At 38.2% G+C, this 25,117-nt stretch overlaps 1 protein-coding gene across 2 annotated transcripts in view; it reads left to right on the top strand.

Annotated features, from left to right (window-relative positions):
- Nucleotides 1–25,117, top strand: part of VPS41 (VPS41 subunit of HOPS complex) — a 141,967-nt gene that overhangs the window by 72,837 nt on the left and 44,013 nt on the right. Inside the window, exons 8-13 of one of the 2 annotated variants that reach the window (XM_054019212.1) lie at nt 738–857; nt 3,590–3,736; nt 4,926–4,992; nt 13,916–14,013; nt 17,259–17,388; nt 23,663–23,778. In XM_054019212.1, coding sequence (XP_053875187.1) covers nt 738–857; nt 3,590–3,736; nt 4,926–4,992; nt 13,916–14,013; nt 17,259–17,388; nt 23,663–23,778 — 678 coding nt within the window. Of the gene's footprint in view, nt 1–735; nt 858–3,589; nt 3,737–4,925; nt 4,993–13,915; nt 14,014–17,258; nt 17,389–23,662; nt 23,779–25,117 lie in introns of both variants that reach the window. The other variant, XM_054019214.1, reaches the window with a different exon arrangement.

Here is a 25,117-nt window from a genome sequence, read left to right on the forward strand (position 1 = left end):
TGAGAATTATTTCTCTTTTGCTGTGAAGTACTTATTAGTTTCAGAAATTATTTAAAAATGTTGTTTATGTTTATTAAATATAATAGAAACCTTTCTTATAGGCAGAAGGCAAGGTTCTTGTCCCATAGAGTTTGCAATCTAATCTGCATGGGTGGATCTGTATACCTATATAGAGCCCCATTGAAATAAAGATGGTTCTGCATGGCTGTAAGGATCAGATCATGGGATTGGAGCCTACATATCATTGCTTGATTGGTGCTAGTTATGCCGTACATGTAAAAAGCTATGTCTAATCTCCTATTACATGAAAGGAGCAATGGTCCCATGGTTAAATTGGTGGATTGGAGTCAAAAGATCTGGATTCTATTCTGTGTTTTCTCACTTACCTGCAGACACTTGAGCAAATTAGTTCACATCCCTCTGTGCCTTGATGTCCCCACCTTTATAATGGGTATAATTACACCTTCCTTTGCAAAGCCATTTAAGTGCCATATAAGAGCTGATTATTATTATTAAAGTAGATTTAATTCTGAAATAATAAATGTATTGCTTTGACATTGGAAACTATTTAAAATATTTGACCTTATTGCTTCTCTTTTTGTTTGGTTGGACAACACTTTTTTTTTCTCTTTCAATTCAAACACAAAGATTAGAAATACTTTTACTAATCAAAAAAAGTTTCATTTTATATATAGCACTACTTCACTGAACTATGTTTTTGTTATACTCCTCCACAGTTGCTGTTATATGAGAAGACTTGGATGAACAGATGGAAGCCTTCTGTTTTACACGAAGGAGAAGGAAACATAAGAAATGTAAAATGGAGAGGACACTTAATTGCTTGGGCCAATAATATGGTAAGTATTTACTACTGTATCTGCCATCTCTGGCAAATATACATGGAAAGTTACCTGGTATTGTTGCATCAAGTTTGGCCGATACTTGAAGCATTTTAAAGGTCAGTTTGCCAGAATGCTCCTTTTATAAAATACTCTGATATATTAAAACATTTGTCTCCATTATTCAGAATATTAATGCAGTCAAACATTGGGAAGAATGTATGTTTGAGGTGTGTAAATTTTCTCTCTCTCTCTCTCTCTCTCTCTCTCTTCAGTACACTCACTATTGCTGTATTCTTCTGAAGGACTGTAGAGACTTATACCTGTGCAAACCCCTATTAGAGATGCACCCTGCCCCTGTGGAAAGCAGGGTTGACACCAGTGCTGCTTGCACTGAGAAGCCGCCATACTGAATCACATTATTGTGAGCCCTACTTTAAACCAATGAATGGTTTCTACAGTACATTGAGGTTTGCACCTGTGTAACAACATCAGTGTAGTTCCATGGGTGCGATTTTTTTTTAATTCCTAATTTGGATAGGCCTTTGGGAGTCCCCCTTGGAAAATACTTAGCAGAAAATCGACTCTTTTTACTAAAAGTATAATTTCATAGATTAAGACCTAAAGGAGCTACTGTAGACATCTAGTCTAATCTTCTGGATAACACAGACCATGGAATTTCACCTGCATTTGCAGATCAAACTACAAGGTCAAGGCCTAAATTGAGTAAAATGCCAAAGCCCAATAGTGACGAGTAGCCAGTGTGGGTAGCATATTCAAAAGCAGCTAAGTCTCATTATCAAATGTGACTTAGGCACTTAGGAACCCAAGTCACTTATGAAAATGGGATTTTAGCCCTTTTGAATATGTTACCCTTTTTCTATTAGTTTCTTTTTGAAGCTGAAGTATTCAAGGATTTTTTTGCTCTGATCCATTTTTAGAATTAATTTATATATAATCAACAGGCATTGCCTGCTAAATCTGCTGCATGGATCTACTGGTGATATGCTTCTTCTGGACAACTCTACCATTGGAGAATGCAGCTTCAATGGCTGCTTCATCTTCCTGCATGGCCACTGCTGATGGTCCATTCTTTTCAGAGCCATTCAATTAAAATATTTATTCTATGAGAATCTGCTGGGAGTAGATATGACAGTTGAAGAGAGGTGTCTCTAGAGAGTACCACATAGGAACATGGAATACTAATAACATGCTGAATGCCATCTGTCAGAGACAAAAAAAAGTCACAGCCAGGCTTTCGCTTATGTTGAATGTGAAATGATGCTTGCCCTCCAGAAAATTAATATATTTGACTCTTGACCCTTTGTTTTTCTCTTAGCCTTTTTAATTTCCAATGTCTTCCTTATCCAGTGCAGTTAGTGTTCCGTACTGTTGAGTCCACTTTATAGAATGCCTTTTGTGTCCTCATAACTGTCTGTGTGTTACCATTTAGCTATGTTGGTCTTATTCTCCCCTTGTGTTCTTTTTGACATGTTGTGTACAAATCTTTTGGAACTCTGATATTCTGAAATAGCCACCAGGTTGAATCTATAGTTGTAAGCCCTGATTCTGCCATCAGACATGTTTGTTGTTTGTTAAACGTTCCCCTCTGTGCCTGAGCCACAGTCAGCATGAGCTAGTTACAGGGCTTACAGTTAAGCAACACAGGGGTTATCTACTGGGAACCTCCAGAGCTAAGAGCATGAGCCTTTTCAGTTTGAGCTAAAAGACTAAGGGCTTCTGTACACAGTGCTTTAGTCTCCACCAGATGCGTGTAAATGTTAGTCTGCATTAGCATGTTGTGCGCTAACTGGTTCTCTTTCAAACAGTGCTATGTTAACACGTGCTAGGGAATTTTTAGTGCTCCTACAGCACGGCACAGCAAGATTTTGAAGGTGGGGCTGGTCTCAGAGATGCTGGAGCAGGGGATTGGCCGTCCTTTGTAGCATCATCATCTTCTCTGCCTGCAGATAAAGCCAAAGAGATCTCATTGGGAGAGGTAATGCTGCTTAAAACAGCATTAACCTCTGTGGAGTCTCCTCCTTGGCTGTTAGCGAACAGTTATGGAGAGGCTTAACCAATAGCACCTTTTATCTGTATCTGGTCATGCTCTCCCAAAAAATATCCTGACAAGTCTGCAAACCTCACTAGGCTCCTCCCTCTAGAGTGGGTATTTGCTAGCAAACTTAATAAAAGAAACACTGCAGCTTTCTACTAGGTACGTTCTATTTCTTTTGGTGGTGGTGGTGGTTGTTTTTTTAATTTTGAGTTTAGTTTGCTTTAAAAAACATTGTCTTCTACTTCAGTGGTGCTGATGCCTCACTGATGCTCCTCTTTTTCGTCTCCTGACTCCATCTGCACATCCAGCCCCTGCCTTCTCTCTGTTCCTTCCCACAATTTCACAAGATCCTTCCGCTTTGGAGCTTCTTCTGTCTCAGATGTTGCTATCTGCCTGCTTTTTCTCTTCCTCATTCTTGTGTCTCTATATCCTATCCTATCACTTATTAAATGGGTTAAAATATGTCTCCCTTGCTTGTACCTCTTTAATTTCTCTTCTCTTCTCCTGGGTTATATTGGTCTTAATATTGAACACTTACATATTTCTGCTATACATACTTTTGACACAGCTGTAACTTATGCCATAGACTGAATATTCTGTCATGTAATGCTGAACACCACAAAATGTTTTGAGATGCCGTTTGTAGGAGAGATGGCATAGTAAGTAAGACTGGATTGTATTTAACTTCCAGGGTGTGAAGATACTTGACATGATCTCCAAGCAAAGAATTACCAATGTGCCTCGTGATGATATAAGCCTTCGCCCAGATATGTATCCCTGCAGCCTTTGCTGGAAAGATAATTTAACACTGATTATTGGCTGGGGAACTTCAGTAAAGGTATAATTACCTGTCCTTGTAATAAATGCTTGCTGTTATCACAGACAGAGAAACAAAAGATTAGTTTTGAAAAGCAAAGACAATTGAAAAGAATGGAATTTGGTTTGACAACTGTGTGCAGAGCTCCTGCTGCCATAGAAGTATCATTGGGCTGACCCTCAGGAGGAGGAGTAATGACAGACACCCAGTGGCCAGACAGATTTCTCTGTACATACGGTGTGTATAATCCCCAGGGACGTTTTTCTTTTCTGTGCCTTCAAGAGATTACCTCTTTTAAAAGTACCTAGAGAGTTGTCGAATTCATTTATTTTTATTAGCATAAGCAGAAACAGCTTGTCATGAGGTGGGTTTTTTGTGACTGCTGAAATGGACACAGTTTCCTTCAGCCATGGAAATGGAAAGGAATATTTTTCTTTCAATCCTGTTTTAGCAAGGAGCTGGCATTTTAAACACGCGCACTGGAGACATGTATGATTTGCTGAGACTCATACCTGATAAATTTGTTACAAGAATGTTAGATGCTTTCTAATAACAGACTGCTTGCTACATTAGTGTTGGAAATTTGAAAATGGCTGGTATGAGCAAATGGTATGGGGGAGGATATAGTGAGATGGGAAACATCATTTAAAAAAATGCTTTTTTGTGACATTAAAATTTTGGAAGAGTTTTCTATACTGTGAGGTTTAATTAAAAGTTTTGCATCTGTTTTTACATTTGCAAATTGTATCAGTTTCATAACATTCATACACTTAGACCAAGAGTGCTTTGTAAATCAGCTAAACAAATGTACAGGGCCTGGTTCTGCCATACTTACTCAGAGTGAGCAGTACTTTAGTTCCACTGAAAAGCTTGAGGGGTCACTCAATGGAAGAAGGAGGTGACACAAAAACCGAGCCCATAGTTACTAATCTGTATGAACCACAGCAACCAGATTTTAAATTGAGTCATTTTTCCTTCCTCCTCCAACGTTTATTTGTGTGGCTATGGGTTACTGTAGCACTTTCCTGCAGTTCCATCCGTTTTTAATAGTCTCCTTCTAAATGATAATGGTAAATAGTAATTGCCCAGCTTACAACAATGCAAAGCCCAGGCTATGTTAAAGCTCTAATAATGCATATGTCTCTAAGTGCTTCAGAATGCAACATAGTTTGAGATGAATAGCACTGAATAAAATGTCTTTGTTTTCTAGATATGTTCGGTAAAGGAACGGCATGCCAGTGAAATGCGAGACCTGCCCAGCCGCTATGTAGAAATAAGTATGAGCCCACAAACTGTGTCTCTTTTTAAAAATAACAGAAAAGGTTTTCACAGATAAATTTCAATATTATGTAATTTTGGAAGGCTTGTTTTCTCATTTCGGAATGAATAACTGCAGTAGCAGTTAGGTTCTCCGTGGCTCATTTGGAGGTAGCAATTTGAAATAACACAAAGGCCTCCTTGTTTTTAATCTGTGAAGTTTACTTAACTCTGTCTTGGGAACGCTCAGAGTCCTGTAACCCCATGAGTCTGAAACTTTGTGTTGTGGCCCTCTTCTTTAAACAGAGATTGTGCCAGAGCTCCTAACTTCCCAATCCCACATCTTCTCAGGTAGCTGTGTGCTGCTTGATTACCTTGCTCACCACCTCCCCTCCATTTTCTGTCTCTTGGGCGTAGTGTTGTGCAGCCTCTACTGCTCCAATGTCCTCAGGTTGCTCTGTAGTTTGCTTCTGCCTCCCTGGTTTTTGCTACCCTTTCAGTTCTGGTCATGGGTGTAACTTTGGTCACCATTGAATATACATGGAAAAAAAACCCTGACAAACAGATGCATGAAGCAGGGTACAAAGCAGGATGGAAAAAATGGTTGGGGGAGTGGTTGTTTTGATTAATTAAAAAATAAAAAGCCCCCAGTGTCCCTGGAAGATAACCTATTCTGGACTGTGACTAGCAGGAAGCGTAACCTCTTGAAAGAGTGAAAGCTGTCATCCTATTGTGACAAAAACAACTCTGTGGATATGTGGAAGCAGTGCATGGACCACACTTTAAGAACCTCTGTTCTTACCTGGTTCTCTGTTATGAGGGCATGGGATTAGACAAAATTGGTTTCCAGACAAAATTGGTTTCCAGCCTGGCCCTGTTTGAAATCAATAGTAAAATTCCTATTGATTTCCATTGAGCAGGATTTCACTCTCTATTGTCTAACTTCAGGACACTGAACCAAGTGATTCCACAGGAAATAAATTTGTACTATTCATTTTGATAGTGATTTCAGGCAAATGTCATAATTTCATATATTACTGTATTTAACAACTAGTACTGATTGGGCTAGGTCCATAAGAAAAATTCTGAAAATTAACCAGGATGATCCTCAGACTCCATCTGCACATGCAAGAAGTCTGGATACGTTGAGAGGAAGGAATATCTGAAAATGAACTGACTTACAAGGATTACAAAATATGTTTATTGAGCACTGTTCTATTTTCCCTACAGAATCATCTGAATGGAGAACTATATAATTTATGAGAGAACCATAAATAGAGGGAGAAGTTTAACCTTATGTTCCACTCTCAGATCATCTGCATCTTTCAGTACCCAAAAGCTTTTTGGGTTTCTCCTTTAGAAAATAATAAAATGGGATAGTTTATATAATAAATGATCAAAAACAGCTTTTAGTTTTTCAGGAATGGCTCTAATATATACACAGGTAGTTGCCCTTACTTGACTTTGTCTTCTGGAACTTCATTTATAAAAAAAAAAAAGTTAAGCTCTTATTGAATTGCCTAGACACATGTCTGAAGGCTAGAGATTTTTGTGGAGGGAACTTCTTGATCTTACCTCTTTCAGCACAGTGTCTTCAGTGTATATTTGAGGATCAGTGTTTTATCTCACTTACCTGTTAAGAATCTGCTTGAGATTTTCCTTTCTGGTTTCAGGTCACAGCACTGAGACAGCTCTGCTGAATGCTCTGAACAGCACTCTTAAAATATGGGCATAAGGTTGGGGAGCATCATTTGTTCAAGTCTCAATAGAGATTACAATAGCTTTTGATACCTTTTAGAAGATCTTTCTAAAGAACCTTGTATCATACAGTGGCATCAGTTTCAGTTTTATTGTAGTTTAAACTTTACTTTGAGGTATTAGATAATGAGATCTGGTAATCTCAGTGGACAGCACAGCAACCAGTTTGGTTTTTGACAGAAAACATTAGTATGTCAAGTAAGATACTGTACTCTTACTGTATGTGCATTTAATGCACAGAACTTAAAGCAAATGAAATTCAGTGAGCAAGAAACTACCATCAGTGGTTGAATGACAAGTTTCATCATAACATCCGGGCATCTTACTTTGTAAAAAAATCAAACAAATAACCAAACACAATAACTGCTGTCATGTTGAGGCTTCCCCTGCCCCCAAACTTTACATGATGAATGAATCCCAGAGGTGGACTACGAAGCATCACACTTGGATCTTTGCTCTTCAAGACACTTATAGGACTGATAGCAGTTCCTCCTTGAAGGTTAAGAGTGCTCAGATTTGCACCACTCGAGAGTCATGTTCCTAGTGCATCAGAAGTTCATGTGTTTGTAACAGTACAGACTATATTGGCATCAAGAGAGTGTAAACATTTTACAGTGGCTTACGGCTTGTTGTATAGGAAACTGAACAACTCCTGCTCCTTAAATTTTACGTTGGAAAGCAAAGATGCCAAGTATTATAGAGCAAGTTCTCTCTCGTCATCTCATTCTGTAATGGTTTGTTTCCTGATGGTAGTACAGTCAGGAAATAAAGGTGGCATCTATCTTGCTTCTAAATCAGGCTGTCCCATACCATGAGAGAAAAATGATACTAAACTGTTCTAACTGTACTTCTCCTTTTAAAATACTGATGCCTTGTTTATGCCTAAGAGAAATCAAATCAAACATCTGGACAGGTTTCAGATGTTAAGGCATATGTTAGAGCAGTAACTTGGTATCTTTCAGTCTAGTAGCAATGATGTAATAATTTTACCTTTTTGGTCTTTTCTTTTATATGCTACAATTCACTGCTTGCATGGTTCTTAGATAAACTCCACAAATGTTGCTGCTTGGGTAACAGTTTGTTAGATGAGCTGATTGTATCAGTTCAGCTCTGTCAGCTACCACAGTGAAGTACCATATTGATTAGAAAGTATTGGTTTTGAATTACAAGCTTAACTTGGACTAAAGACCATTGTGATCTTTTAAAAGAGTTTTTGATCTCTGTGCTTACTCCGTCTGATTTCAGAGTTCTTGCTGTTTGTTATACTGTACTAAGCCATTCCTGTTGTAGTTTGCTTCTGCATTACTTTTTTTATTTAAAAAAACCTTTAACACTCATTTAGATTTTTAGCATATACATAAAAACATAGATTGCTCTGCATGCTAAGTCTGCAATTCAGGAAAGAACTTAAGCACTAGTTTAATTCCTCTAAATATGCATAAAGTTGAGCATGTGCTTATGCACTGACCTGAATAGGGATCCTTTCCTCAGCGAAGACCTAAAAAGCAATATATGATGCTTATTCTAAAGGGTAGGAAATAATTAATATTTTCCACTTACATAATGCCTTTCACCAAAATCACACAACATATCATAAACATTAAGTAATCCTCTCAGAACCCACATGAGGTAGGTAAGGATTGTTCTTGTTATACAGAGGAGTAAACTGAGGCTCAAAGGGATAAGCAACTTGTTCAGTGTCATTCAGTGGTATTTGAGTGTAAAATGTAAGATGAAATCGTGTCCCCCTTAAAGTCAGTGGCAAAGCTCCTAAAGACTTCATGGTGGCCAGAATTTCACCCCAGGTGACTTATTCCAAGTCCAAGTTCTAACCAATCTATAACACCTCCGGACACTTGTTCTTTCCAAGTAAGGTAGACTTCTAACTGGTGTAAAATTGCATGTATAGCGGATGTACTCCCCATCACACCTTTGTGTCCTGAGGAATGGTCACAGAACTACGGATCAATCCATACACGTTTCCTAGTGAAATTGCTACTGGTGAATTTTAGCCACTGGATAGTCAGATTTTGGATTTTAATTGAAGTGGACATCGTGACAACCAATTTGGGTTTTGGACGAAGATGCTGAATATTTCAGTTTGGCTCATAAAGAGAGATACTCTACTCTAGTGTTGTAAGAACTTTAAAAAAAAAAAAATCTTATTAGCGACCACACTGAGCAGAAAATTGTCACTAGTGGTTAAATGCCAACTTCTTTGTATATTTATTTATGTAAACATTTCATCAGAGTCCCCTGAACATCTTAAGCCATAAAAATAAATAAATAAATAAACAAAACACCATACTACCCATAATAAACCCACATTGACTAATATTGCTATTAGCCTCACATGATGACAAAAAAGGCTATATTAATAATTAGCAAAATCCCTGATGAAATAAGTGAGGCTAATACTGTGATCTGAAGGCTGCCATATTCCTCCCCTGTTGGTTGCTGAAGTTGCCCATATTTTTCCATTCAATGGACTTTAGTGAAGGAAAGCTCACCTTTGAGACCATCAATATTTTTAGCTGTTAAAATTCTGTTAATCTGTCGGCAAAAGATGACAAGGATTCAATGTGATTTCCTTGAGAACTATAGGTAGAGCCCTACCAAATTCATGGTGATGGGATTTTTAAAAAGCCATAAATTGCATTATTTTAGCTATTTAAATCTGAAATTTCACATTCTTGTAATTGTAGGTGTTGGGGGGGGCAGGGGTCGCAAGGTTATTATAGGTGAGGGGCAGTACTGCTACCCGTACTTCAGAGCTGGGGAGCTGTAGAGCAGCAGTTGCTGGCCGGGAGCCCAGCTCTGAAGGCAGAAATGCCACCAGCAGCAGTGCAGAAGTAACGATGGCACAGTATGGTATTGCCACCCTTACTTCTACACTGTTGCCTGCAGAGCTGGGCCCTCAGTCAGCAGCCGCCAGTCTCCAGCCACCCAGCTCTGAAGCGCAAAAGTAAGGGTGGTGTGGTATGATATTGCCACCCTTCTGCACTACTGCTGGCAGGTTGCTGCCTTCAGAGCTGGGCGCCTGGCTAACAACTGCTGCTCTCCAGCCACCCAGCTCTGAAGACAGCGCATAAGTAAGGATGGCAATACCACAACCTCCCTAAAATAACCTTATGACACCCCCCCCCCCCCCCCGCAACTCCCTTTCGGGTCAGGGCCCCCAATAGGAGAAACTCTGGTTTTCACCTGTGAAATCTGTATAGTATGGGGTAAAAGAACACAAAAGACCAGATTTCACAGTCCGAGAGGCGTTTTTCATGGCCATGAATTTGGTAGGGCCCTAACTGTAGGCCTCTGTCTGGAGAAATATATGCTGTAAATGGTGGGAAATGTTCCCATTGATGACTTCATTGCTGTGAGATAATAAAAAGTGATGGGATGTTTTCAGCGGCACTACAATATGTTGCTACATTTCACAAAGTTAAATACTCGGCAGTATTGGGGAAGACGTAGATAAGGATTTGCTTAGTTCCACGAAAGTGATGTAAGTGTTTCATGAATGCTATGTATTCTGGGTAGTACAGTTATACAGCAAATCTCAATGCTGCTGACATTACACTATGCACTACATCTTTTAATGTAGGGACCATCTTGCACTGCCAAGGGGATGGACTAGATGACCTAATTGTTCGCTTCCATTTCTAATTTGAGAGTCTGTAGTAAGTAATGATGAGTGTTTTGTTTTAAGAGCAAGTTTTGCATTTGATTCCACTCTACATCAATATCCAGTAAAGTGACAGCTGTTAATCATCAAGGGTTTAACAGAACTCTAGCTTTATCTAGCATAATATTTTTTGCTTTCTGATCACACCCAGCTGATTCAGTGTTCACGGGTACTAACCAGCCCTAGCCCTAGCTAATGAAATCATATTCTACATTAAAGTAGTGAAAATCCTTAGTCCTTTGGTTTGTGTCTTTCAGGCCAGGTTAGGAGTGGTTGACTAGTGATTTTTTTTTATCTATAAAAAGCGATAGAGAGTCCTGTGGCACCTTATAGACTAACAGACGTATTGGACCATAAGCTTTTGTGGGTGAATACCCACTTCGTCAGACGCCCCACTAGTTCTGAACCTTCCCATGTTACAACAGAAACCACCTTTTGGGACCACCTTCTCTCCCCATCCTACCCATGTGGTGGTTGTGAGCCATGGAACCAGTTTGTAACCCTCCTTGAGGTTGTGAGCTCCAGGTGGAAAACCCATCTTGTGTATCCTGTGCAAAATCTTATAGTGATGCAAAGTCCGGGGTACACACAAGAGCTGACATTTGGTATCAGTTATCTCCTATAAAGTGCTCCTCCTTTTAAAAACTCAAGTAAAATAATGTTTTATTAGAATGTCATTTGAATGCATTCTCAGTCAGTAGATAGTCACTTTATTGCTCACATAGGACATGATGTAATTTCAGGAGAAGAATTACAGTGAACTGTAGAGGCACACTGCTGCCTTTGAATACAAATATAGGATTCTCATGTGGACTATTTCACTGTACTTCCACGAAAAGGCAGAGTTCCCGTTGAGCCCTTGCTTTCTGATGCATGGCCTCTCGTGTACTATTAAAAACTAGTTTCATTTCCTTCCTAATTTTGAATCACAATTGACATCTTTTAACCTAGAAATGTCTGGTAGTTTCTTCTATTCAGGTTCCCTACTGGCTGGAAATGCTTCCATCCTTGAAATATTATCACTTTACAAAAATAATCCAAAGAGAGCTTACTGTAAACCATGGAATACTTAATGTCTGGGCAGGTTCTTAGAAATGGGTCTTTCCAATCACAAACACTGTTACAAAATCACATAAATATTTATTTTACTTAATGCTAATATTTAAAGATTTTAGGCACAATTAGCTTAGGGGTAAGGTTACTTTTGAGATTTTTTTTTTTTTTGACAGACTAACATAGAGCAGGACTGATCTGAATCAGTGTATCTTGCATCTTGGTTCCTGTACGCCTTAATCGTAAATGTGTTTTACTTGGATGTGGTCTCATAATGCATATGGATGCTAGTTTTGGTTTAAGAGTTTCACGATCCTGTTCAAATTAATAACAATTCTTGAATAGCTATTCATTGGGTGGTTCTCTCTCTCTCTCTCTCTCGTAACAAACTACCTGTACCATTAGGTTAATTTGGCTCACTACTTATCTTGTGTTCTGTATGGCTATAATGTTTGTAATCTGTTCAATAAAAGCCTTTTGATTAGCTGTATCAAAGCCTTTTATCAGATAAACAAGCATTTGTACTAGATGTTCTTTGTTCAAGGCCGTAGCAAGAGAACTATAGCATTGTATTTCAACAAGGTCTCTTGAGGAGGATGAGCTATAGAGAAGCTGAACTTGAAACCAGAAAAATGAAACTCTTGAGAACAAAACTTACTGCAACATTCTTGCCCAAGAGCTGTTTTGGTTTATCCCATCTTCACCACTGGGTGGACAAATAGGGTAAAATTTTCAAAAGTGCCTAATTGACTCAAGGACTGTAGTCCTGTTTGAAAGTCAATGGAATTTAGATTATTTAGAATGTTTTACCCATTTTCTTTCTAAAGCTGTCACTAAGTGCCACGTTCTTACCGCAAATTGAATCCTCAGTCTTTTTTAAATGTCTCTCAGAGCAGTAGACGTCTTCTTTAGCCACCATTTGATAAGTTGTCAATAAATATTCCTCTGTCCTCCTCGTAACCAATGTATTTCGTTTTGTCCATTTTATTTTGTCTTATTCAAGTTCTCACTCTCTGCTTTGAGTATTCCTTTCAGTCCTTAAATGCTAAATTGAATGTCAGGAGCAAGATTATTATGTAGATAATGTTTCTGACATCAGCTGTTCTAAAATCAGCACTCAAAACATGTGATATATTCCGAGCAGCATTGTCAATCTTGCAGGACAGAACAAAATAATTACATAGAGGATTTAAAATGTCAGCATATTCTACCCAGGGATATTGTTGTTTGAATGTTTAACCTTATGTGATGCATTCATCCCACAATGATGTCACAGGGTCCGTGTTAATTTATATATATATATATATATATATGTATATATATTTGCTTATTCCTTTAGAGACAAATGTTACATTTAACTCTTATTTCATAGCGGTTTTTCTTACTTAATGGATGATTATTTCCCCTCTTTCCTCCCCATTTCTTTTATGATCCTTTCTTTTATTTTATCACTCAAGATTACAGTGCATTTCCTTCTTGTTCTAATTAAATTAGTGGTAACTAATGGTAATACATTCATTATCTATGCTCAGATTCTTCTAAAATGGAAATGAAAATCACTGTGCCTTGGATCTACATCTAGGGTTATACAAAATGTATCTTTCTAGTCCAAATGCAATCACTTGCAGATCTTCTTCTCTGTATATATTTATGTCACCCATGTGGTAGTCAAGGATCAAAGAGAGAAAAAGCAGCAATATGCCCCCTAATGTTAAATGTTACAAATGTAAACCTCATTTCAGGTGAGGTAAATGTTGTTGTGGTTCACTGTATACTGAAACAAAACTTTAAAAAAAAAATAAACATTCAACTGTCTTTTGAAACCCCATCCCCTAGCACAATTACAGTCAGCATTCAAATCCCCTGGGTTCAGAAGTGATCTTGGAAATTAGTGTTCAGTTTTACAAATCAGGCCAAACAAGTAAATATTAGCTACATTTTTTTTTTAAATCTTGATTCTGCTTATAAAAATCACATTGAAGCTTAAGCTGATGATAAAATAATAATCTTAGGATTCTCATATATCACACTGATAGCTTTAGGGGGCACCACTAAGTGAGTTTCCACAATTTAATGACCATAGGAAAATGTTCTTACTACTTTGTGTAAACTGCACTAACTCTGCCTCTAGCTCTGCGTCCTATTGTGTTATGCGGTCAGCTACTGAAAATCCACATGACCCCTCTTATTTCAAATGTTTTATTGATAGCATATGATGGAGCCCAAGATGTTTCTTTTCCTAACCCTTAATTTAGTTTCATTTGCAAGTTGCAATCTTCTGTCACCCAGTGAGTCTAACAAGGGGTACTGTAGGCTTGTTGTATACCTTGGGCCTAATTTATTTGAGATGCTGAGCATGCACAGCTGGCTACCTCTGAAAATCAGATCCATGTTTTGCTCGGAGAGTGGATCATGCTCTTCTATAAATCTGTGTCTTTCCTGTGTTGCAGTTTTCCAGTTCGATACTGAATTCTACATCAGTGGACTTGCACCTCTCTGCGACCAGCTTGTTGTACTTTCATACGTAAAGGAGGTTTCTGAGAAAACGGTAATTACTTTGGTGTTAGAGTTGCACAGCAGCGCAAAACCTCAGGTTTAAATTAGACACAATGATTATCTGTGAAATGATTCTTCATTAGCTTAGTCTGTAGTGAACAATGGATACGATTTACTTGACCTATAAAATAAGATTTACAGAGGTTATGTTGAAGACTAGTGTATTTACCTTTTAGAGGCCCTGCTGTCTGGTCTCCTTTGTTCCTTGGGGGGAACAAAGAAATCCTCTCTCTCAATCTTTTCTGGTGTTTGTGTATGAGAAGGAATGAAGGATACATCCAGTTGAAAAGAGGGGCAACTTGCTGACACTGTGCATTTTCAGGAATGAGAGAGTGAAGTTGATCAGCTCTAACAATAGAAGTCAGTGTGGTTGGGGCAGTGGAAATAACTGGGAGAGCAGTTGATTGTTTCCTTCGCCTCTGAGACATCTGTTTTGTGCATTGTATATTTTTGTAAATATATAGCACTTGGAATTAACATCACTACCAGGAGGGCAACAACCATGCCTGCCTCATATATTTGTTTCAGAATACACAGTAAAAAGTGGGGAAAGGAAAGCCCCTGAAGCCCCAATATAAGAGTGGCAGATGTTCTTGATCATCTCTTTGATAGTGTGCCTGCCTTAGACAGTCATCGCTATAGTAACCTTAAGCAACTTGTTGCTAGGCAATGAAATGCTGTAGGCTCAAACTAATGCTCAAATCTATTGAAATCAATAGGGTTAGCTTCTAGTCCTATTGCAGGATGTCAGATTATTTATTTATTTATTTATTTTAAGGTCCCAAAAAAAAAAAAAAAAGCCACAGCAGCTTCTCCCGAGAGAGCTAGTACAGTAATTCCTCTGGTGTGACAGATTCTTTTGAAAGAAAGCAAGGTAACAAATGAAAAGGGAAATGGGAGGGTGAAATGCTAGTAAACAAGGAAATTGGAAGTCGTTGTTAATGAAAACGTAGTATTGGAAAAGAGCTGGGATAAAGCAAGAAGTAAATGGGAAAGGTGAAAGACATTCTGACTGCTTCAGGGAACAAGGAGGGAAAGAGAATTTCCGGTCAAGCAATAGTAGATCATAGCAGAGAGAGATTTTTAATGTATTTGCATTTGTTTTGTGTTGTGTTTTTTGAAACACGAATGCAGAGCCTCTGAAAGATGCCAAGCTGATCAAACTGAACCCCTCTAATTGTCCAAAGCAAACATGCAGAGGGTGAGCAGATGCTGTGAAGGGTTCCTCTTCCTGTCCTGCCTATATACCTCTGCTGTGACCTGGAGAGGGCCATGTCTTTAAGGGGGGATAGAGTAGTTTAGTCTCAGGTACCTAATAGTTAGATCTCTCTGCTGTGATTGCCAGCAAGGTGACAGTTACCATCCGTGATGATCTCTGTGTTGTAGAATTCTGTTTATTGTGAACTAATGAGCCCACCAACTCATTTCATGACTGGCAAATAACTTTCAGTCATTACAAACAGGGACTAGATTTGAACCAGTGACTTAAGCTGACCACTTCTTAGCCCTGGTCTACACTACAAACTTACATTGGTATAAACATGTTGCTCAGGGGGGGTAGAAGATCCACACCCTGAGCAACGCAGTTATGCTGATCGAACCGCCGGTGTAGACAGTGCTGCCTCAGCAGGAGGGCTTCTCCCATCAACACTGCTGCCACCTTTCGTGGATGTGGAGTACCTACGTTGATGGGAGAGCGTAGGTAGCATCTTCACTAAGTACTCCATTATTTATTGTTTGATTCATAACCAGTTTTTTGGGTTTTTTTTTTTTTTTTAATGTGGCAGTGCTGGGGCCTTGGCATAATTACAAATGCAAGGCTGTAAAGCCAGCAGTTTCCCCTGACCCCAAAATCAGAGAGTAACCAACCACAGGTGAAAGTCCAATCCCAACTTTATGCCACTTCACCTAAAAATGTCCACAACAGACTCCCTATGTTCCCATTACTCGAGCTCATCAGTGTATCAAGAAGTCTAGATTACTTTCAGATTAATATGCTCCTACTTTGACTGGACACTTAAAGGATAAATTTAGACTGAAATCCACCCTGATTCAAAAAAAAACCCTGGGCTGGCACTAGTATACAGTTAAGTCCAGAATCAGGTTGCTGCAACGTGCTCCTTTGTGGAGCTGTGCTCTGCAGGGATTGGACACAGCCGAAGATCTAGCCCGCTAATTTATTTTTTTTAACTGAAAACTCAGATTCTCGAAATCCATTGGTTGATAAATATACTAGGTGACAATCATTGTGATGCTGTTAGAAATATGAGTAGTGCTGTTAAATCACTAATTTATACTTTAGTAACTTTTGCTATCATCTAGAAGTAAGCTACTTTTCAAATCTCAAAAATCAGGAATTTTATTTGCTAGACAGAACCAAACATAAGGTTGGATGCACCCCCCCCAAAAAGTGGTAGAGCCCATTAAAAAATCTGTTTAATCAGTCTGAGATAACTGATTTAATTTTGAATTCTTAAAAAATTAATTCCATACTACAATTGCTGTGTGTTTGGTTAAGGTACAGTGTAATCTTTGATGCAAGTGCAAATCTCGGTGTGTCCGTAACTGGAATCACTAATGTGCAATTATGTAGCTAACAGAATGCAAAATTCGAATTGTGTAGTCATTTGTGACGTGTATTTTGCTCTGTGTTGGTTACATAACTTAAGGGAAAACCAAAGAAAGAATAGGAACATTACCATGTGATTTATGTTCCAAAACTAATCAACAGCTCACAAATTATGAACTGCAAAATTTACAATTGAACACACAATTTGATGTTCATATCTGGTGAATATTTGAGCTAAAATCACTTTTCACAAAGCTTGTTTGCAAAAAGTGAACATGAAAGGATAGTGAGACATGGCTAAATTGAAATTTGCTTTCAAATTTGAATGCATATTTGTGGAAAGTTTTTTCCACTCCCCTCTTCTCCATTCACAGTGTAGAAAATTTACTCCGCTCTCAAATGGTGACATAATTGTATAAATCCACTAAACACAGTGAAGGAAGATTTCAGCTGTTTTTCTTGTGGTGATAACCACATCATAGCTACAGAGAACTGGGAAGTTAAGTCTGATACTGACAATTTGGGCATGTCTGTTGTGAACAATGGGTATCCTTCTGGAAAACTCAGTGGGAGAAGTTTGTATTTAAATCTTGTTCTCAGGTGACCATCAGTTGATATAAAGAAGACAAATTGCATAACACACATTTTTGTGGTTGAATTTTTCCCAGGAAATGGAATGTTGTGCAAGACCTAGACTGGATATTATTCAACCCCTACCTGAGTCTTGCGAGGAGATCTCCTCTGATGCTCTGACTGTTAGAGGATTCCAAGAAAACGAATGTAGAGATTATCATTTAGGTGAGAAGTTTCAATTACTCTTGTTATTTTTTTTGTTTTGTTTTTTTATTTTTGGTAACAATAGCCTTTCCTAATTAGTCTTGTAGAAGTCAGACCATTAAATTGCTATCCTATCCTCTAGTGCCTCTGTCAATATCTGTGTATGGCAATTGTTCTGTGTACTGCACAAACATGACTTAATGCAATGCTAAGGTTCTAAGTTAAAATTACAAAATGTCAAGATATTAAAAAATTAAAGTTCCAACATAACATTCCCTGGGCTGTGTTGCATTTGCTTGGATATCCTGTAGGTATTATATGCTGAGAATATTGAATTGTGTAGATTACATATATTAAGTTATACATTTAACCACAAAATAATGCCATCTGTACCAATGCTGCCAATGAGGTTTGTCTGCAACATCTGGATTAACCTCTATTAACTAATTTTGTCAAATAATTGTCTTCTGTGTTTGTACAGAACCTAGTACAATGGACTCCTGGTCCATGACTGGGGCTTATATTCTATGCTGAATATGGGATGCCATCAATGAAGAATTAAAGGGAGGGTAGCATAATTAATGCTGATTAACAGGCTTAATAGTAAAATACGACTTGTCATACAACTTGATATAGTTTATTAATGAGATTACACGTTTGGCTGATAAACTGTTAGTGCAGTTACCGTTAACTTAAATTTTGGTAAGGCATTTGACTTAGTACCACAAGGCATTCTCTGGCTATCCAAGGTACTTCTGTGGCCCCCATTACCATAGAATCTGTGTTCCTCGTGATCTTTAATGTATTGAACCTCCACGGTGGATTGGTTTAAATCAAAGCAATTTAAATCACCTATTTTAATCACGATTTAGATCAGCAATCAGGAAACTTTGATTTAAATCATTGATCTTAATTGTGTTTTACATTGGTACCTTTAAGTTATTTTCCTAAAGAAAGGTTGATTCCGATTAATTGGTAACTATTAAAACATGTTGATTTGCAACTAAATATAGTCTTTACCCTAAATTTGGTATTTCCTCCTGCTAACCAGGAGAATACACTATATCTATGCAGATTTATATAGCTTAATTTACCTTTATTCAGATTATAATTTTTTTATTATGTTAGAAAATGGTGAATGATGTGTCAAGCTCTGTGTGGAAGGAAATTCAAATTCAATTAATATACACTAAAGCAGCTTTTTAGCTTTTTATTAAATAAAACTATCTTAAGTGCTGGATACATAAGAAAAACAAAGCTTATCAAAAAGCGTATTAAACATGTTTTGCATTTAAAGCTAACTGACTTACTTAAACACAGGAAGATTGTCTGTAGTAAATGAATTGAACTGATAGTTTCTGGTCACCATATTCTTCCGGATTTTAGAAATAGTAGATCTTACCCTCTTGCACTTATATTTTTCCCATAGAGATTGGAAGAGGAAAACAAGCTTTTCTGCTTTTTCAACTCCCAATTGGCTCCTTAGCTTTGAATGATCTAGTCATTAAACTGAACTAGTTGAATAAGGAAAATGTTGTCTGTGCACCTGTAGAAGGTGCTACTCTTGTCAAAAGCTTGTTTAGCACTTCTTCTTCCAGGTGTTTATCCAGTGATTTCTACAAGTTCAGTGGTGTGGGCTTTTTTAAAAACTTGGTGGCAAGCATGTACAGCTTAATATTTTTTTTTATTTAATTTAAACAATGTAAATTATTTTAGTAGATTATAAGAAGTTTAGGACTTAATGTAGATTCTTCTTCGAGTGATTGCACATGTCCATTCTATTTCATGTGTAAAAAGAAGAACAGGAGTACTTGTGGCACCTTAGAGACTAACAAATTTATTAGAGCATAAGCTTTCGTGGACTACAGCCCACTTCTTCGGATGCATATAGCTATAGCTATATGCATCCGAAGAAGTGGGCTGTAGTCCACGAAAGCTTATGCTCTAATAAATTTGTTAGTCTCTAAGGTGCCACAAGTACTCCTGTTCTTCTTTTTGCGGATACAGACTAACACGGCTGTTACTCTGAAATATTTCATGTGTGTGTGTACCCAGTACACCAGAGCCAGAAAAGATATTTTTCCTGTAACAGATCCATCAGGGCAGTGCATTTGCCTTTACCGCCTGGTACAATTGATCAGCGTAATAAAGGACCCCCTCATTTCCGTCAGTGATTGGTAGTTTGAGCACGTGGACTTGTTTACTGAAGTCTTTTCCCACAGTCATTGGTCCAACTCTTTCTTGTCCTGTCCAGACCAGTTGTAAGCCTAGTATATTATTCTCAGTACTGGCATCATCTGGCAGACATTTTCAGTCTCTGGCCCAGAGTGGCACAGGACCGCTGTGGCTGTCAGAGTACTCTGGGTACGACTTGGAGTCCAAGGTTACCTCGTATGCACCACCTTTCCATGACAGGAAGCCTCATCAGTCACCGCCACCATCAGGAAGAGCTTAGTACCTATCTGACTGGAAGATGTTCCAGAGACCAAGACCCATGGAACAGTTATGGCTGGGGTCCTATGCCACCCAACTGACTTTTTTTGGAATCCCTGTGGTATATCTCCCATTTCAAAATCTTCCACTGTTCCTCCTGCTGCAAAGTCACCTAGCAGGTCCTGAGCCATTATGAAGACAATCAGGCTCCTATCTCCACATTCCTCCCACCGACAGAGGGCAGATCAGTGTTCTCTAACCTTATAACCATTAGACCCTTAAGGGATTTGGTCAGGCTTTACATCTCTAATAACAGATCCCACAACTCTCTGGGACTTCAGTTTGGTACTGTCAATGCTAATAGGTCTGCCTTTTGAGCCAATGGACAGCACTTCTTTGTTACATCTGTCTATGAAGGTAGCATTCTTTGTGGCCATTACCTCCATGAGGAGGGTGACAGAGTTACATGCCCTGGTTGCTGACCCTCCATACATGTTTTTTTTGTAGGGACAAAGTATATTTATGTCCTCATTCAAAGTCCCTCACTATGTAGTCTGGAAGTTCCACTTTAATCAAGCCATATACTTACCATCCTTTTTTCTTAAGCCATGTTCTCATAAGAATGAAGAGAGGCTTCAGACCTTGGATATCAGAAGGGCATTAATGTTTTACTTGAACAAAACTAGATCTTTTAGAAGGTCTAACCAGCTGTTTATTTCAGTTATAGAGGGGATGGAAGGCCTCCCAGTTTCTGTGCAGAGGATATAATGGTGGATTTCATTCTGCATAAGTCTATGCTATGACATGGCCATAGTACCTCCACCACGCAGGTTTGTAGCTCACTCCACAGGATCCCTAACAGCTTCAGCAGCTTTTCTGGCTCGGGTACTTCTAAGAAACATTTGTAAAGCTGCAACTTGGTTATCAGTGCATAATTTTACAAAGCACTATGCTATAGCCCAGCAATCCAGAAACTGTGTCAAATTTGGTTGAGTGGTTCTTCAGTTGTTCAGCTAGACTCCCAAACCTTCCTCTAGTGTGAACTGCTTGTGAGTCACCTGAGGTGTAATGGACACGTGCAATCACTCAAAGAAGAAAAAATGGTTGCTAACCTGTTGTGTAACTGTTGTTCTTTGAGATATTTTGCACATGTCCATTCCTCAGCCCATCCTCCTTCCCTGCTATGTAGGAGTCTATCTAGTCAAAAGGAACTGAGAGGTGTCAGGGGCAGCTCTGTTCTTTATACCATCAGTTAGCAAAGTGAATATGTGAAGGTGCATGCGCTGCCTGGACTAAGTTAAAAACAACTCTGGTTCTGGTGCACTGGGCACACGCACAGCTGAAGAGCAGTGGACATGTGCAATGCATCTCAAAGAACAATAGTTACAGAACAGGATAGTAATCATTTTAAATAAGTTTATTTAAAAATTGCATTTAATTTAAATAAAAATATTATTTAAATTCCATTTTTGAAAACATAGATTTTTATCCATCGTGTTATCTATACGTCACCTTTGTGAGGTAGGGAAGTGCTGTTATCCCCATATTACATATGGGGAACTGAGGCACAGAGACACTAAGGGCCAGCTATTTAAAGGTATTCAGGCATCTAAATGAACCTAATTTCAATGGGAGTTAGATGGCTAGACATTTCTGAAAATCCTACGGAGAGCCTATCTGTATCTATAGGCACCTAAATAACTTTTAAAATCTCATCCTAAGTGACTGCTCAAAGTCATATATGAGATCTGTGGTGGAGTAGGGAATTGAACCTGGGTCTCCCAAGTCTTAGCCCAGTGGTTAGGGTGCTATTCTAGCCTCTTCTGATTAAAAGAATTAGCACTGTACAAAATGCTGTATACGTTAAGGGAATTAAAAACTGACAGATCTCAAAAAAGTAATTATTGATGTGGAATCCTCATCCAGTTGGGTTGTTTATCATGAGATTCTGTTGTCATGTGTTCTTGGCCCAGTGCTAATCAATATTTTTTTATCAGTGATTCAGAAGAAAATATATGATCTTTACTGGTAATGTTTGAAGATGACATGCAGATTGGTGGCATGGTAAATAATAAAGACAAGTAGATTATACAGAATGATCTGGATCACTTGTGCTCATTTAAATGTGTGTTTTAAGACCAAATTCACAACAGGCATCTAGGAAAAAAGAACATAGGCCTCATCTCCAGGATGAAGGATATCTCCTAGAAAGCAGCGCCTCTGATCAGAATGTGGGGGTCATGATGGGTAACCAGCTGAACGTGAGCTCTCAGTGCGATGTTGTGGCTAAGAGGACTAAAAGTGATCCTTGGAGAATATGGAGTAGGAGTAGGGAGGTAGCATTACTTGGTATATGGCAAAATAAGCCCATTCCTGGAATACTGTGCTCAGTTCTAGTGTCCGCACTTTAAAAAGGATATTTATAAATTGGCAGGGGTTCAGAAAAAGAGCAACAAGGACTATTAACGGTCCCCAATACAGAGAGGAGATTTGATAGTAGAAGACTCTCTAATCCAGCAGACAGAGGAATAACAAGATCCAATGGTTGGAAGCTGGAGCTAGACAAATTCAGACTAGAAGTAAGACACAAATTTTTAACAATGAAGGCAGTTTAATCATTGGAACAACTGACCTAAGGATGTGGTGGATTCTCCATTGCCTGAAGTCTTCAAATCAAGATTGGTTGTCTTTCTAAACAGGCATGCTCTAGTTCAAACAAAAGTTATGGGCTTGATGCAGAAACAATTGGGTAAAATTATATAGCCTATGTTATGCAGGAGGATCATAATCCGTGCTTGCTTTGTGCCAGGGCTGAGCCCCAGCATCTCTAGGCTTGCTGCATCAGTTATAAATGTAAAAAAATTGTTTGAGTCCCAGCCTCTCATTACAAATTAAGCACTGATCATAATGGCCCCTTCTGGAGTCTCAAAGCAGAGTCTGATTTAAACATCTTACCCAGCAGCAAGTATCTCATACAGTCAACTTCAAATCAAACTAGGCCTGCCAAACCTGAATGCGCACCCATACCCTTAAGTAATTGCAAATGCAGTATACCCTCTGCCAGTCTCCAAACCATTGTGCTCCCATCACAGAATTGGGGCTGCTTTATACCTGTGCCCAAACACAAAGCCGGTCTCCACTATGGTGCTCCACTGTTCAATGAATATTCTGATTCATCTACCATGTATGAACTTTTTGATAGTTTAGAATATATTGTGTACAAAAAATTGTTTTGCATTTGTATACGTGCATGTGTGTGTGTGTGTGTATAGCGTTAGGGCAAATTTCATCCCTGTGTCTACAAAATATTGAGAAGATTTTGTTTTCCAGGCTTTGGGGAAAGAAATGCACTTTTGAGCAGACATCTTCTATGCAAGATTTTACCTTTTTGAGTGAATTTTTACATCAAGCTTAATCAAACTAAGAGTTTAAAGTATTGGTGAATATAAAATATAACCTTAAATTACAGCATTGCAAATGCATTGCTGTAATGATGTACCGAGTCCCCTGGGGTTATGGCATCTATCACTTATGCTTTTGATGGCCTTGACTTTGATGGGGAAGATGGGTTTATTGCAGACTAAATCATATAATAGCCCTCTGACAGTATAACTCTGTGTTCTAAACCATCATAACATTTATACATAAAGGATGAATCAGAATTTTCAATAAGCTGTGGTGAGTTTTGAAAGCTATTTTGCTGTTTAAATCAGTTTTAATTTATTGGAGCATAGAGCACCCAAAGTCGTCATATTTTTGCTATCTTGGTTGCATCTCTATTTATTTTTTTCTCCGAAAGATGAACTAAAATGCAAGGCTTTTTTTTAGGAAAATAAAATAATAAAATGTCATGTGTTTGCAGAGCATTCAGAGGGTGAATCGCTGTTTTACATTATTAGTCCAAGAGATATTGTTGTGGCTAAAGAGCGGGACCAAGATGACCACATTGACTGGCTTCTTGAAAAGAAGAAATATGAAGTAATTTTTATCACATTATCTTCAATTTCTTATGTTTGAAAGTCTTGTTCTCCATAGTAATGTTGCCGTCCCATGTGACTGGGAAGGCCTTATTTTAACTTTAGTTCCTGATCCTGCAGTCACATAAGCATGTGTGTAGCTTTACTCACACATGCTGTCCCATTGTGTAAATCTTTGCAGATTGGAGCCTAAATGTGTAGTTGATGGAAAGGGTGTGTCTGTGTTGAAATGTTTTAGATGTCACTAAAATTAGTGATGCTATTTGGCTTTGAAGAAATGAACTGGAAATCAGATATTCTTTGTGTGTTGTGGGTCCATCCAAACTGATTAAAAAAAGAGGTTCACTTTAGTTGCATCAGAAGTCACCATTCTGAGGCATTAGATATTGAAAGAGGGTTGATGTATTAGGGTAACACACACAGCTCCAGAAACTAAGATGTAGTTTCTTTTATATGTGGCACGGTTTTTAAAGTATTAAATAATCTAGGACCAAATATACAATTTTTGGTGCCTAAAGTAGCCAGACTCTGAAAATTGCTGAACACCAGCAGTGGTAAGTGACTACACTAGGAACTAAGGTGCTCTGCTTCTTTGAAAAAATCTGGTCATTTATTTAGGTGCCAAATATTGATTTTAGGCACCTAGTATTGGTTCCAGAATTTGCAATGTGTCTTTAAGTGGAACCTTACAGGCAATATTAATGCAATACCCAAGTTTTCTGGTTTCTGATTTCCCATAGTGAATCAGAGGACTTTGTAGGCTGTTTAAAGAAATTTGCAAAGGTTAATTTAAATGTACTAATGAGCTGAATGCATGTGTTTTAAAGTCAAATTCAAAACAGATGTCTGGGGAAAAAAGAACATAGGTCTCATCCCCATTTGGCACGTATTTCTGTGGTTAACTAAATTTTGATATCCCTGATGCAGATTATCTTGAAAACCTCCATGAGGATTTGTTTCTCCTGAGGAATACATTCAAAATGGTGAATGCAGTTCTGTAGTTATGCAAAACACTGCAGTGGGTCCCACAAGACTCAAGCACCTTTCAAGTGATAGCTGTGTGTATCTTGGTGAAAACCCTCCTAGGCTAATAATCAGTGACTGGCTTGTGTTATAATCTAAATTAAGCTTTCACTTTTTTCATTTTGCTTTTAAAAAGCCATGTCTGTTTCTGCACATTTGAAGTAGTTAAAGGAAGAACTACAAATTAAACTTAATGAAAAAACCATTCTGACTGGAGAAGGTATTTTGGTTGAGTATAAGAAAAAAAATTATATCTTTTCTCAAACAGATTTTTCATATAGGTTTTCTAGCAGAAGATTTTTGTTTGAACATTAACC

The sequence above is a fragment of the Malaclemys terrapin genome, chromosome 2 (genome assembly GCF_027887155.1).
Source record: "Malaclemys terrapin pileata isolate rMalTer1 chromosome 2, rMalTer1.hap1, whole genome shotgun sequence".
Classification (NCBI taxonomy): domain Eukaryota; kingdom Metazoa; phylum Chordata; order Testudines; family Emydidae; genus Malaclemys; species Malaclemys terrapin.